This window comes from Canariomyces notabilis (genome assembly GCF_033297395.1).
Source record: "Canariomyces notabilis strain CBS 508.74 unplaced genomic scaffold N656scaffold_15, whole genome shotgun sequence".
NCBI lineage: Eukaryota > Fungi > Ascomycota > Sordariomycetes > Sordariales > Chaetomiaceae > Canariomyces > Canariomyces notabilis.
Window position 1 is genome coordinate 571,654 of NW_027041837.1, and position 13,395 is coordinate 585,048.

Genomic DNA, 13,395 nt, shown 5'->3' on the forward strand with positions numbered 1-13,395 from the left:
GACAGCCCAACAGTGATCACCACTCTCTTGTCATACAATCACAATCACAATGACTTCTCGGTGCTTTATTCCTCTGGAACCTCCTTCCCGCGTGGAAACTCACCCTGAGTCCAGCAGCGTGGCCCGTCCGTCCTCAGATACAATCCATCAACTCATCTCAGGTACAAATAAGCTTGACCTGTCTACGGCGGCATCGAATAAGGGCAGCAAAGAAGACAGATTCGCTCACGACGGCGACACCAACATGCATAATCCTTTTTGGCCGCCAGGCCATGGACCGGCATACCCAGCCCCTGAGCTCATCGCAGCCAGCACCGGATACGGATACGGATTTAATCAGCTCCCAAGCTTTACCCAGCCAGCCATCCAGTATCAGGACCATGGAAATACAAACGGCATTCTCGACTTCGACCATGGGAACAATGTCGAGTGCAACTTTCAGGAGTCGTACTACGGCAACGATTACATATGGCCCGAGGGGGGCCACTACGGCAGCGAAATTGAGTTTCCAGAGGAGTACTACAGCAGCAACAGCAGTGACGAGGACGGTTACGGTGGAAACTGCTATCACGACGAGTCGGACCACGAGTATCAGGCGGACGACGAAGACGAAGGGCCGGGACAGGAAGAGGATTCGGACGACTATGATCCCGATTTTGATCCCAGCCCGGGCCAATTCCACGATGCTTCAGAGTTCACCCCTGACTCAAATCATGCACCATATTCCGATTTTGAACCCAGCCAGCAGTATGATGCCTCAGACTTCTACCGTTCCTTCATGTTGCCCGGCATGTACTTCAACTTGAACTCCCATGACAACAACTCTGGAGCAACCACCCCCACTATGTCAGCCGACGCGGCCCGTGAGCTTCGAGCCTGGTTCGAAATCCCAACCCCAGACGCCAGCTCAGACGAGACAGAGCGCAGCCAAGCCGAGGACTACAATCCCAATTCGGACTACGGCCAACAATTCTACCATGTTCCAGCCTCCTACCCGTCCGTGCCAGTCCCGCCCTTCTACTACAACTCCGCCTACAACAATGCACCAACCATCAACAACCACCGCCCTACAGGCCCCATGATGATGATGACAATGACCCCCGAAGCCGAAGCCGACCTCCGCGCCTGGTTCGACATGCCCGAAGCCGACTACGTCACCACCGAGTCTGACCATGACCACGGCGACGACGCCTCCTCATAGGATGGGGACGCCGACTCTGACTCTGACTCCGACTCTGGATCATTATCATCGACGGCAGACAGCGAAATTCTTGGCTTGCAATCCCCCGCGTTCGACGAGGTCTTGGCCGAGGATTGAGCAGCTCCTGAGTCGGCTTGAGGACTGGGAGTGGGATGTGTTTATGGGGTTGAACACGGATTCGGAGCCGGATTGGGATGACTCGGATTTGGATTTTTGGGATGGGGGTGGTGCCGGTGGGGGGGCAGGCTCGGAGTCGGGAAGTGACAGTGACAATGAGAATGAGAATGAGAATGAGGAGTGGTAGTGGCGGAGGGTAGGTGAATGGTATGATTCCAGCGCGATCTGTGCTCTGAGCGAGAGGGGAGTCTGGAGGCCACCGTCGTATGCCCTGTCGGGATGGATCAACACGGGGCAAGGGGCAAACTGTACTGGCTGGCGACATGGGCAAGGACACTGACACGGTATTGTACTGTACATGTTGGCAACCACTGGCACCTACAGTCTTAGGCACGGATTAGATTGGACGGTCAGAAAACGAAGCTACGACATCTCCCTTCATTCCTATCATCAATACCATAATCATACCGTGACCCCAGTCACGGTTCTCTTTTTGGTAAAAGTTCTTCACCCCGTTTCAGTGGCTCATCCTTACATCCATACTAGGTAGCTATAGTAGCTTTAGAACTTGGCCTTTCCACAGCCTGTAAAGCCGGAGAGATGTACTGTATCAAGGGAGGTGCGTCAGGGGGAGTTGCGTCAGGGGAAGCTGCTTTAGACATAGGGTTGCCTGAGGATCATGCTCAGCCAAACTGGAAGTGTCGGCAGTATCTAAGCAACCTAACACCTTAGGCACTATTCATCAGTGGGAAAGATGGGCGGAGAAACCTTAGGGCTCCCTGAGACACTAGGATGATGCTCTTAGAGAAGGGGATCATGACTACCTTAGCTCAGCACAACTGGATGGTCACAAGCTCATCCCCTACCTTAGTCAATGATAATACTTACATACCCCTAGACAAAGCTACCCCTTTAGCCACAAACCCTGATCCTTGGCTGTGTTCACCTTGGTGAGATGGACTATGTATGGTACCCGAAATCTAAAGCAACAGAACAATCACCCCAACATAACCCGTTCGGCATACACATGCAAGCAAGGTATAAAGTTTCTATCCAGCACCTCGCACCCTCCACCACCAGACATCAAGCCGGCTCCGGCTCAAATGCATCACAATGACCGTACAACGTAAAACTACCATACAGAGCCAAACGTAAGCAGAACAGAAGCGAAAACATGATATATACTACCACAAGCGGTTGGTTGAACCAACAATCCCAACACTGGCTGCTATACGACACACAAAACTTGAACTCAAACCCCCACGCTCTTTCTGAAAACAACCCCCTGCCCCAAGTATGTACTCATTAGGCCCGTTACCTCCCACCGTGACCGTGACCATGCCCAACATTGGCAAACGCAGCCCTGACCTCAGCACGCGGCCATTCAAACAGGACATCCCCACTATACACATCCGTAATGACTCTGCCAATGCGCATCTCGACATCGCCATAGAACCGCTCACACTCGCGCAGCACCCGGTTGACCAGGTTGACGTTCCCCACCCCACCACCACCACCACCAGCAGTTGTCATAACGCTAGCACCACCACTGCCCGTGCTGTACCGCACCGACGCCGACGACGACGACTGGCCCGATGCAGCACCGCCGCCGCCCCCGACTCCGAGGGAATAATCCGAACCAGTATTCGTAGTAGTAACATCTTCATTACCCCCACCACCAAAGTGTTTCTCGACCCTCTTCCGGAGCGTCTCAATCCCCTTCCTGACTTCGCGCGCATCGTAGCCGCCCAGGACTTTGTTGAACACCGTCTTGGAGTTGCTCGGCTGCGCGGCGACGCTGGCGGGGGGTTTGCCGCTGGCTAGCTGGGCCTCGACGTTTTCGAGGTGCTCGAGCAGCTTGCCCAGCGGGCGGCGCATGACGGCGTTGAGGTACAGGCCCATGTGCTCCTGCAACTCGCGCTGGGCGGCCTCCCTCCAATCGTCCAGCACCTCGAGGCCGCGCGGGTTGTCCACCTCCTCGAGGAAGTGGTTCATGTTCTCGATGAGGAGGATGTGGAAGTTGAGCGCTTCCTTGTCCTCCGGGTCGGCTGCGTTGGCGGAGCCCAGGGCGGTCGACGCGCCCCCCGCGCCCATGGCCGGGTTCTCGCGCGCAATGACCTTGAGCGAGTCGAACATGGACTTGAGGATGCGGTCGTACTCGCGGTCGACCATGCGGCGGACGCCGAGGGTGGGGTCCACGTTGGAGAGCATGTTTTCGACGGCGGTCGTAAAGTGCGGGAATATGCGGATGAAGTGGATGACGCCCTTGCGCTTCTTGATCTTGACCTTGGTCTCCTCGATGGCACGGACCTGGTCGTCGACAAACTTCTTAAACTTGGCCTCGAGGTTGCCGTGGAGTTTTTGGAGTACGTTGTTGAGGAAGTCCTGGTTGGACTGGCTCATCTCGGCCATCTTGCGTTCCAGCGTGGCCAGGATGCCGACGCCTTGTCTAAGGGTGGGTTAGTACAGCGGTGCAACATGGTTACGGTTCCTGGCAAACTTACAAAGGATCCATGCCCAATGTCCAGTCCATGAGCTGCTGCAGACTCGACTCCAAAAAGACAAAGATTGTCTCCATCGCTTTGGTGACCTTGCGTGCTAGCTCGCGGTCTGGCTCCATCAAACGGTGCCGCTTCAGGTCGCCCCCGCGACGGTCGCGAGGCCGTGAGCTCGCGACGAGATCCGGAAAGTCCGACTGCTCGAGCGTCGTTGCATGGAAAAAGTCGACAATGAAGTTTTGCTCCATTTCCACCAACGGAAGTAGGTCATCCAAAACGCCGGCAAAGACCTCGTAGGGCAGTGACCTGCCGTCCGGTGTCTTGTCCGCCAGGTTCGTCCGGCTTCCGTCGCCCAATGGAGATCGGAGGCTTCTGGCCAGCGTTTGGCTGCGCTTGACGGTGAGCTTCCGTGCCGTGGTCGCGAGACCTTCTTCCTTCTTTTCCTGCTGCGATGTGAACAGCAGCTCGCTCTCGTCACCCGTCATCTTTCTCGCGTTCTTCTTCCACGCCTCCATGGCATCCCTAAACTCGGCCTTGTAGATGGGATGGCTCTTGTCCTGGTAGATCTGCAAGATCCGGTTCCAATTGCCGACGTCGACATCCCGCGCATAGAGTATAAAGGGACTGTACATCCATAACAGGTCCCGCCCCACATCGTGATTGCGGGCATCGGCCTTCTTGGAGAGGGCTCCGTCGAGCGCATTTTTGGTCTCGCGGAATGCTTCCGAGAACTGCCGTTCCATGAAAATTACGAGCCTGCGCATAAAGAGTGAGCTCTCAGCCATGTACATCTCCTTCTTTTCTCGGACGATGCGCATCTTGCCGTAGTCGCTGTCGAGGCCAAGGGTCTGTTCACCGGCCCCGTCTTCGCTCTTGCGCGCCTCGCTGGTGCCCAGCGTCGGGTCAATCTTGACCATGGCCTTGAACAGCGTGACGAGAGCGGCCTCGATATCCTCTACGCCTGACGGGTCTTCGAGAGGCGCCCTTTTCAAAGCTTCTAGGTCGGATTCACTGATGGCGCAAGTCTCCAGCAGGGATTCGAGTTCCTTCTTCAGAAGCTTTTGATTTGCCGCTTGAACCTGCAGACCCTGGCCTTGGGCTTCGATGTACGCGATATCATCTGACAAGGTCTGGAATCGGGTGAGCGCACGGCCAAAAAGTTGGAGAGAAGGCCTAGACTTACGGATAACTCAACGCTATATAGGGTAAGCAGGTTGTCGAGCTCCTCACATTCATTGATGGCAAGATCGATTCCCTTTTTGATGGCTTCTACCCTCTCATCTTCCTCCTGGAACCGGGCGAGCCAGCCGCCGGCTTGGGCCTTGGTGAGTTCCCGGTCGATGTCGGCCCGCATCTCATCAAAGGTCTTGGCCCGCATCTTTTCACCCGGGACCCAGCCGAAGTAGTCCAGCCACTTGGCGAACTCGGTCGTCCGGCCGTCGAGGATGGAGGGGTCTAGGCCGAGCGTCGTCAGATATTTTACATCGTTTCCGGTCACTATTGGCCGCCGAGGCTCTTCAGGAATGGGCTCTTCCGCCTTTTTTGCTCTCGCAACTGCTTGTCCACCGCTTGGTTTATCGGCAGAATCGGACTCTGTGATCTTTACCTCCGGAATCGCCGATGCTGGGCTTCGGTCAGCTGTTTTAGGTGGGGGTTCCACGACGGGAGAAGGCTCGGGTGGCTTCTGAACTGGCGCAGGTTTCGCGGGAGCCGGAACGACGGCGGTAATACCATCGGGCCCGTCATCGACTTTGTTTTGGTTCTGGCGTAAACGTTCCGCTGCGCCGCCAGGCCTCGGCTTGAACGCGCTCGCCGCCGCTGCAGCTTTCCAAAATGCGCCTGCGATTTCGCCTTTTGACTTCTTGGACTTGATCATAGGGCCGAGCCCGGGCCGCGTCTCCTCCGGCTCAGCCGAAGGTTCTGATGGGCTTTCCTCAACCGAAGGAGGCAAAACTGTTGACGCGATGGACGTAGGGGTCTCGACTATAGGGCTGACTATACTCGCACTGGCTGCCGTGTTTGGCCTGCTAGAATCGTTTGGCGTTGAGACGCTGTCGCTCCGAGGTTCCGAATCATTTCGCCGGTTAACAGAGTTCTTACGGGACGACACCCTCTCTACGCTCCGTGGCGGTACCACGGGCTCTCGGCGCATGGCCGGGCTCATCAGCGGCGCGGGTATCAAGTCTCTGTCGACCTGCGCTGGTCGCAGGGGATCCATAGGGGGGCGTCGTCGTTCGGGAGGTTTGTCCTCGACAGGATGTGGGGTAAGTTCCGGCGTAATATAGCTTGGACTCGCGCCGGGTCCATTCCTCGACCTTGGACGGAGGCTGTTTGCATCATCGCTCCTTGCCATCTCGCTCCTTGCAATGGACGAGGCAGCTACCGAGTCTTGGCTCTTGTTATTTAGCGCCAGTCGTCGTAGCGAGGATTGCTCCTGTGAAGGCCGTCCAGAATCGATACTGCGTGCGGGCGAGGACGTTCCGTTGGGCACGAGCGGGCTGCGCGATGGCATCCTTTCCGGGAAAGGAGGCGCCGTGGCGGGTGGGGCGTTGTAGGAGCCATTGTACGCAGATGCGGCGGATACGATCGACGCATTTGTACTGCTGGGAGCAGTGTCGAGGGGAGCCGGTCGGGGAGGCGGTCGCTCAAGCCTCCGCGGTGCCTGTGCTCCGCCCAGCACTTGCTCAAGCTCGCGCTGGTCAAAGCCGGTTAGGGTGGGAGTTCGGCCGCCGGTATACTTGGAGTAGATCTTGATCAAACTGGCAATGAAGAACTTTTTCTCCTTGTCGGTCTGGGCTTGCCAGTAGTACGGCTTGCCGAGGGTCACAATGAAGCCCACATCTCCGGCCCATGCCTGGTGGTTCGGGTTGGCTGTCGGGCTCGTGAAGGACTCGATTGCTGTCAGGTCATCGAGGAACCATGTCTTGCCAATCGAAAAGGTGCCGTTGGGGTTTTCCTTGGACTTGTGTACACGCACACGGCCCGACTTGCGCACAGCAACGATGATGACGCGTGGCTTTTCGATCTGAGGTGTCCGGGCTTGTGGAGGGGCCGGAGAGGTCGGATAGGTTTGGTATTCGGTGATTCTGATGTGGGTGATGTATGTTTCGAGGGCTGCGACAAGGGGTCAGTAAGGGGATCCGGACGAGGCAAAGCGGCAACGCGGGAGGGATGATGCTGACTCGAGCCGTCGTCATCGCGCTTGCTGAAGCAGCTGTCAATGATCCTCCTCTTCTCGTCCTCGAACCTCTCGGCCCTGGACATGTCGCGGCCGTTCATGGCCATGGCGGCGACGGCGGCGGCGGGGAAGCGCTCCCGTCAAGCGGAGGGCAGGGGTCGCAGTTCATGAACGATCGGGTAGCGGCCGCGGACGGTGGGAATGGCGGGTCATGTTTTGGGGGGGGATATCCCCGCTCACAATTTTGATTTCTGGATTGAACGGGCGGTCGAATGTCGGAGTGTTCGTTGAGCATAGAGCAGCTAGATCGCCAGGATATTATACACAGTAATAAGCCGTTGTGCAGCTGTTCGAATCAAGGTCCAGTGTGGAGTGTTGCTTGATTAGGTTCCAGGTTTCTGGAGTTGGATGAGGCTTGCCTTCCCCTGTGATGGAAGACAGTTTGGCACAGTGTGCTCCGGAACTTGAATTGAAGGCCCGTGCGGTCTCACTCGTGTCCGGGTCAAACAATCCCTGCCATGCACGCCAAGACTCCTCGATAGACTGCATCTTAAATCTACGAAAGCTCTGAACCATCACGATGTGTCTTCTACAACTTTTGGAGCGGGAGTTAGAGTTGGCTCAGTTGACGTTCCAAATTTTGAATCATACCTGACCCAAGGTTATTATTCTACCATCTTAAAGACTTGACATCTTCCGACGCAGAGGGGTGCTTCGAGGCCTACGGAGTAGTCCATCGATCGCCCCACACAAGCGAGTTGGCTCAGTCACCAATATACCTACGGATACTTGCAGCATCAGTGTAGACTTGGCCCGGTACTTGCATTCCGCCCGATTCGGTGTTTATTGACAGTCTCTCGCTTTATTTTCTGCTCCTCCTCTTGAAGGTTCTGTCCTAATTGATACCGCAAGACGTAACGTGCAAACGCTTTCCCATCATAGAGTAAACAGTCCGCTCGGTAAATGAAACATCTCTCTGCGATGCCAGTACCGGTATAACACCTCCCATGCCAGAGGCATTCCCGTAGCCTGATCTGAGTTCCTAGACAATCCGTATGCTACCCACGCAACGCCTTCCCAGCGGAATAACCGTATGTGAACCAGTGCAATCCCGTAGCCTCTTTGCTAGAAACACACTCAATCCCAGACCTCCACCGCAAACCACGGATCTTGTGAATACACCCGACTACGCTGCGTCCTCCTCCTCCTCATCCTCCTCAGAATCCCAAATAACAACAGGCGGCGGCTGCCTCACCTCCTCATCCTCCACCAACAAACTGTCCGGCGGCAAGAGAACCGCCTGCGACGACGATCCCGCAGTGGGAGGAGGCAGCCGAATCAGGCTTCCATCCTCGTCCTCACGCATCACATCCAGCAGCAGATCCGGCAGCGACGGCTGACTAAACGGCGGCCTAGGCACCGACAACGCCATCACAGAAGAAGAGGAATAAGACGACTGCTGCTTCTCGGGGGAAGAGTAAGAAGGCCGCCCAGTAGCGGGCGGGCTAGACGAGAGGTCGCTTGCTGTTGTGGCTTGAGAGGGCCGGACAAAGTTGGCCCGGAGCCCCATTGAATGCTGGCTCTGGCGTTGGCTTTGGCGCTGGTTGCGGATGCGTTGGCTCGCCCGGACCGGCGGTGCTGAGGGGCGGGCAAACACGTCCGCGTCTTTTGCGGGTGATTTGGAAATGCCGCCGGAGGGGCCGGCCCGGCGTGATGACGTCGGCCGGTCCTGACTCGCAGGAATCACCTCTTCCTCTTCCTCTTCATGAGGATACCACATCTGCGTCGACTGGATGATATCGCTGCGTAGCTGCTCCTCCAGTTCCTGCGACGTCGTGGCACCCGCCTCCTCTTCATCCCCCTCGGCAAACAGCGCGCACCGCAAGTTGGCCATCAGCTGTCCCACAATAGCCGGCGGTAGGTAACGATATCTGTCCGGCGGGCCGTTGCCCAACCCGTTGTCGGGCATGTCGGCCAGCGGAACGGGGTTGTTCAGCTGGTACACCTGCAGCAGCTCGTACGCGAAGTTGCAGTTGGACGTGCCAGCGTTGAATTGGGCGTTGCCCAGGCCGCTGGCGCTGTCAATCTGTCCTGGCATTTTGGCCGGGCCGAGCGTAGCCATGTATTTCACCTCGTTTACTGGATCCGTGACGTAGATCCAGCAGCGTAGGACCTGGATGGGGAACTTGTACGAGCGGAACTCATGGTCCCTGGTGCCTTCAACGATTTGATCGACAATCTCCGGGCCAATCGAGATGAGGATGTCTGAGCGGTCTGTCTGCGGGCCGAGCGAGCGGATGACTTCCATGGGCACCCGTTGGCTCTCAAGGCCTTGACTGTAGAACTGGGATCGGCCCTGGGTGTGGCGCTGGAGAATCGGCGAGGATTTCTTGGCTGGCTTTCTGGGCGTTTCTTTGTAGACCTCCTCGGTGTCAGGAGACGGTGGGACTTCAATTCGAACCTTACGTGCTAGGGGTGTTGGCGTGCCATGTTCATTTCCTGTTGCTGATGATTCCGACGTCAAGACTTCAGGTGTTGCCTTGCAATTGTTCCGAGTGACCTCCCGCGCTGGTGAAGCTTTCCGCCCCGCCGGTTTTGGAAGGATCTGAGTTGGTACGGTACGACCTTCATCCTCGCTGGCTGTCATCTCTTCTAAATCCTGAGGTTTGGGGGTGGACTTGGTATTTCGTCCATCTGCACTAGCGACACTTGTGCGGCGTTGCGACCTGGATTTCCTAGTCGCTGCTGTCGGAGAGCTGGGTGCTTTCTCTTCGTTGAGGAAGGGATTTCCGGTCGCAATATCCTTGTTCGAACCATGATTGGTCGGTTTACTTGTCCCTCCAAGCGATTGGGACGATGCGATCCGAGACTGAGATCCAGTATTCCCAGTCCTTTGACTTGCCTTGGCCGCCTGTGACCTTGTCTTTCGCATTGTCGGAGTTGGGGTTCCGGGGCCTTCCTCCTCACTGGCAGTCGACTCCTCATCATCATCCAGGTTCAGAGGGCCCGGCTCATTTTCCTTGTTTGACTTGCCCGTGCTCGGGACGCTCTCATCATGCGCCCCTGGGCCAGTCTGGGTTGGAGACCCAGACTCCCCAGCCATTCCGCCTCGTGGCGTCGAGCTAGGGTCGCTGGCTATCACGAAGTCCTCGGCATCTCTCCGCTTAGATGGCGTCTGCTGTGTAGATAGCCCTTTGAAAGGCGTCGACCAGTTACTCTCCAGCTCGGCATCAGAATCCGGAATTTCGGTGAACACCCTTATCCCCCTAGCGCCTCCATTCCTTGTCGGTGTCTCTACCTCCTCCCGCGGAGAGACCCCAAGCTCCAGACTAGCCACCGGTATCTCACTTAACGGCTCTCTCTTGGGCCGCTGTTCCACCTTGGGGCTTGTGCCAGCGGCAACCGATGATGACGAAGGGAGGGCGGCGCTGCTTCCAGAGCTATAGCTATCCTGAATGACCAGGTTCCTCGGCCGTTTCGAAACCGTTTCTAGAGTGGGGAGCGGCGCATCCACATTCGTAGACTTCTCCTTGAGCGGCGACCTGGCGGCATGGAGCGGGCTGTATCCCAGCATGGGTGTGAAAGGCGTCGGTTGTGAGGAGGGGACCTCGTCGAGGTTGACCTTGATGCGCTTGTTGCTTGGGGTGTGCGGGTCCATGCCTTGGGTGGGCGATGGACGCTTGCTGCTAGCAAGCTTCGTCGGGGTTCGTCCTGAGGGCAGCAGCATTTCACCATCACCCTCCTCTCCTTCACCTTCAATTCTCAATCCGCGGTCAATTTCTCCCCTCCCTCCCAGAAACTGTGTTAGTGTCTGGGTATGGAAACTTGACCTCGACGAGGAACTCGGCTGGGCTGGCGTATCACCCATAGTCTTTCGTCTCCTCCCCTTCGCCTTGGTTGAGGCTTTCGCCCCGGCCCGTCCTTGCTTCGGCTTCTTTCCCTTCCCATCACCAACCCCATCATCATCCTGAAACAGGATGCTAGACCCCTCCACATCCCCAGTATCTCCTGGGCTATCCTGCCGTTCCTCTTGCTCGAATAAATCTTCATCTTCTAGCTCCTGGCTCCGCACATACCCAACCTGAGTCAACGTCTGCTGTCTCAATCGCCTCCTCGCGTCCACCTCGGCTTGCAACCCGGCTAGGCCTCCCGCAGGCAAGGACCTCCTGGTGCCGCGGGCACCATAAGTGCGCACGACGCGACGGCGAGCCGGGAAATGGACCTGCTGGGGCACGGGTGCCGATTCGTAAACTTTTTGCCGTCTTGTTTGTGGCGCCATCTTTTTGTCCCTCTCTTAAATGTTTTGGGGGGATTAGTCTATTTTTTCGTTGCGAAGTCGTAATTGCGGTCGAGTGAGCAGTGGCCCGATGTAGTCGCTGCAAGTTCCCGGATGGACGTTACATGTCTCGATCCAAAGTGAGTGGGCACGAAACGGAAGAAAATGGACACGAATTGTTGGTTCGGCCGTTTCGACTCTGTTCACTCGGATCGGCTGAAATATGTGAATGATAGAGGTGATCACCGCCGTTACTAGCGATGCTCAATTTAGTGGCAGCGGTGGATGAAATTACACCACAATGGCTAAAGGTTAAGCTAGGTTGAGGTGGGCGTCGGGCCATTTGCGGTCGAGGCGCGTCACAGGCTCACAGCACACTAAGTCGACGCGTAAGTGGGGCGCGTGCCTTCTCTTTTCGGAAGTTTGTTTAATTATCTACACTATGTACTGACATCATTGGTTTGCTATAACTTGAGACACAAACTTAGACTTGAGACTGCTGTTCGCTCCGGCGTCAACCTGCTTGGCCCTCATTCTCTACGCAGCGCTCCTGCATATCGAGCGGAAAGCTTTGGTCATATCAACTGAGTCAAGCACGCCCCTCTCACATCCTGAGAGAATACAATACAAGGCAGGAAGAGACACGCTGTTCACCTGTTGCGTGCCTGCCTTCACAAAATCCAAAATTTCCCCATTTTGATTCTGAGTTCAGCCTCGAAAAGTTCGTCATCAGATTGGACCAGGATCAATTGACCGAGGCCTAAACTCGCTCAACAAGATGCTACTCAGCATCGTCGGAACTTGCTCGGTAGAAGCAACTGCACGGCCAATCTCCCTCCCTGCGCCTGCGGCAAGGTTGCCAGGCGTGTCCGGCAGTAGCCGGCAAACGCCCGCCTTACCGTGCCCACACTTCTGTTCGGAGATTATACCCTCGATCTTCTCACCGTCAATCTCCTCGAGAGTGATGGTAAAAGAGACCCCTACTGTCCGTTCGCCCGTCTTTGCTACTACCCGTACCGTGCTCGGATGGCGTGATGTGAAGGGTGACTCGGGTGGCTACGGGCAAATTACGAGTACCTGACAGGAGGATTATTGCAGTCCGTCCTCGAGAAAGACGCCATACTAATGTTCGCTCCGGGAAAGCAGTGGGTGAGGCTCAAGAGTCCGGGACTTGGAGCGGAAGCATAGCAGAAGAAATTTTGATGGGCTACAGAGATATCGCTAACTGCCAATGTGTATAGGAGCCCGCTTCGTCGATGGTTGAGTCCATGGCGGAGGCCATCTACTGCGGAGCGGAAGGGTTGTCATTGGTTGGTGCTGTCACCCCTTATAAGGGGCTCGCCATCACTCCAGCCTCATCAGCATATTCCGCCTCGGCCGCCCAAAGTCATGGCGGATTTTGACGTCAGCACCGAGCCAGGTGTTCGCACTTGGCTATGTCCTGTGCAGTGATGCTGCCGGTGAGCTGCTTCGCCGACTGGCACACATTCATGCGTCGGCCAGCATGCTCACCTCAGCCCTCCAAATCTTTGGGACCTTCGGTTCGGCTTCGCTTTGGTCTTGTTGTCAATCCTAACTACCTGCTGAACGCCTACGTCATCTATGCCGCGTCCGTGAGGCCCTGCGGTCCTTCGCCACGGCGTTGTGACTCTTCGTGTCTAAGATGTACGCCAGCCTCGGCATCTACTACACCAGCTCCATCTCGGCCTTCCTGGCCGTGGTATTTGTGCCCTTCCCTTTATTATGGTTTTGAGCTCGTTGGGCTTGCTCATGAAGGAAGGGTTGGTCGACCGAGTTTCAGGATGCCGCGGAGACCCGCGCGCAAGGCTGACCCAGACAGGTATCTATTTGTATGGCATCGAACTGATTTGAAGCCATGGAGATGGTGATCTGGCACTCAGGGTAGTGCATACTGTACTTGATGCTTCATTGAGAGAGTTACCGTGTTTCACATTCATGTCGGCACTGTAATTGCTGTGCCCATTACAGCGATTGTCAAGCGCATCGAGATATTGCAACGCAAAAACAGGACGGCTCGGAAAATAGGTGAGAAATGGAGGAAATCCAGGGGCATTGTTTACAGCGTATAAGTAGTACTGTACCTCGTACAATACGGAGTACTAAC

The 13,395-nt window shown here is 56.2% G+C and overlaps 5 protein-coding genes across 5 annotated transcripts; 3 read left to right on the forward strand and 2 right to left on the reverse strand.

The window, feature by feature from the left end:
- Positions 1 to 49: 49 nt before the first annotated feature.
- Positions 50 to 1,344, forward strand: N656DRAFT_846212 (uncharacterized protein; the record flags this gene model as incomplete). Its single annotated transcript, XM_064819226.1, has 1 exon — positions 50 to 1,344. One exon carries the CDS (start codon positions 50 to 52, stop codon positions 1,199 to 1,201), a length of 1,152 nt encoding a protein of 383 aa, XP_064669020.1. The 3' UTR covers positions 1,202 to 1,344.
- A 1,196-nt stretch (positions 1,345 to 2,540) lies between these two features.
- N656DRAFT_163190 (uncharacterized protein) lies at positions 2,541 to 7,206 on the reverse strand. Its single transcript, XM_064808711.1, has 4 exons — positions 6,999 to 7,206; positions 5,000 to 6,930; positions 3,823 to 4,946; positions 2,541 to 3,767 (listed from the first exon to the last, which is right to left on the reverse strand). The coding sequence occupies exons 1-4, from the start codon at positions 7,099 to 7,101 to the stop codon at positions 2,633 to 2,635; spliced, it is 4,293 nt and encodes a 1,430-aa protein (XP_064669021.1). The 5' UTR covers positions 7,102 to 7,206; the 3' UTR covers positions 2,541 to 2,632.
- A 617-nt stretch (positions 7,207 to 7,823) lies between these two features.
- Positions 7,824 to 11,602, reverse strand: N656DRAFT_780742 (uncharacterized protein). Its single transcript, XM_064815439.1, has one exon. The coding sequence runs from the start codon at positions 11,271 to 11,273 to the stop codon at positions 8,181 to 8,183; it is 3,093 nt and encodes a 1,030-aa protein (XP_064669022.1). The 5' UTR covers positions 11,274 to 11,602; the 3' UTR covers positions 7,824 to 8,180.
- Positions 11,603 to 11,953: 351 nt separating this feature from the next.
- Positions 11,954 to 12,528, forward strand: N656DRAFT_163311 (uncharacterized protein). Its single transcript, XM_064808713.1, has one exon. It carries the CDS (start codon positions 12,049 to 12,051, stop codon positions 12,349 to 12,351), a length of 303 nt encoding a protein of 100 aa, XP_064669023.1. The 5' UTR covers positions 11,954 to 12,048; the 3' UTR covers positions 12,352 to 12,528.
- On the forward strand, positions 12,237 to 13,354 carry N656DRAFT_780743 (uncharacterized protein). Its single transcript, XM_064815440.1, has 2 exons — positions 12,237 to 12,255; positions 12,512 to 13,354. The coding sequence occupies exon 2, from the start codon at positions 12,707 to 12,709 to the stop codon at positions 13,157 to 13,159; it is 453 nt and encodes a 150-aa protein (XP_064669024.1). The 5' UTR covers positions 12,237 to 12,255; positions 12,512 to 12,706; the 3' UTR covers positions 13,160 to 13,354.
- The last annotated feature ends 41 nt before the right edge of the window (positions 13,355 to 13,395 follow it).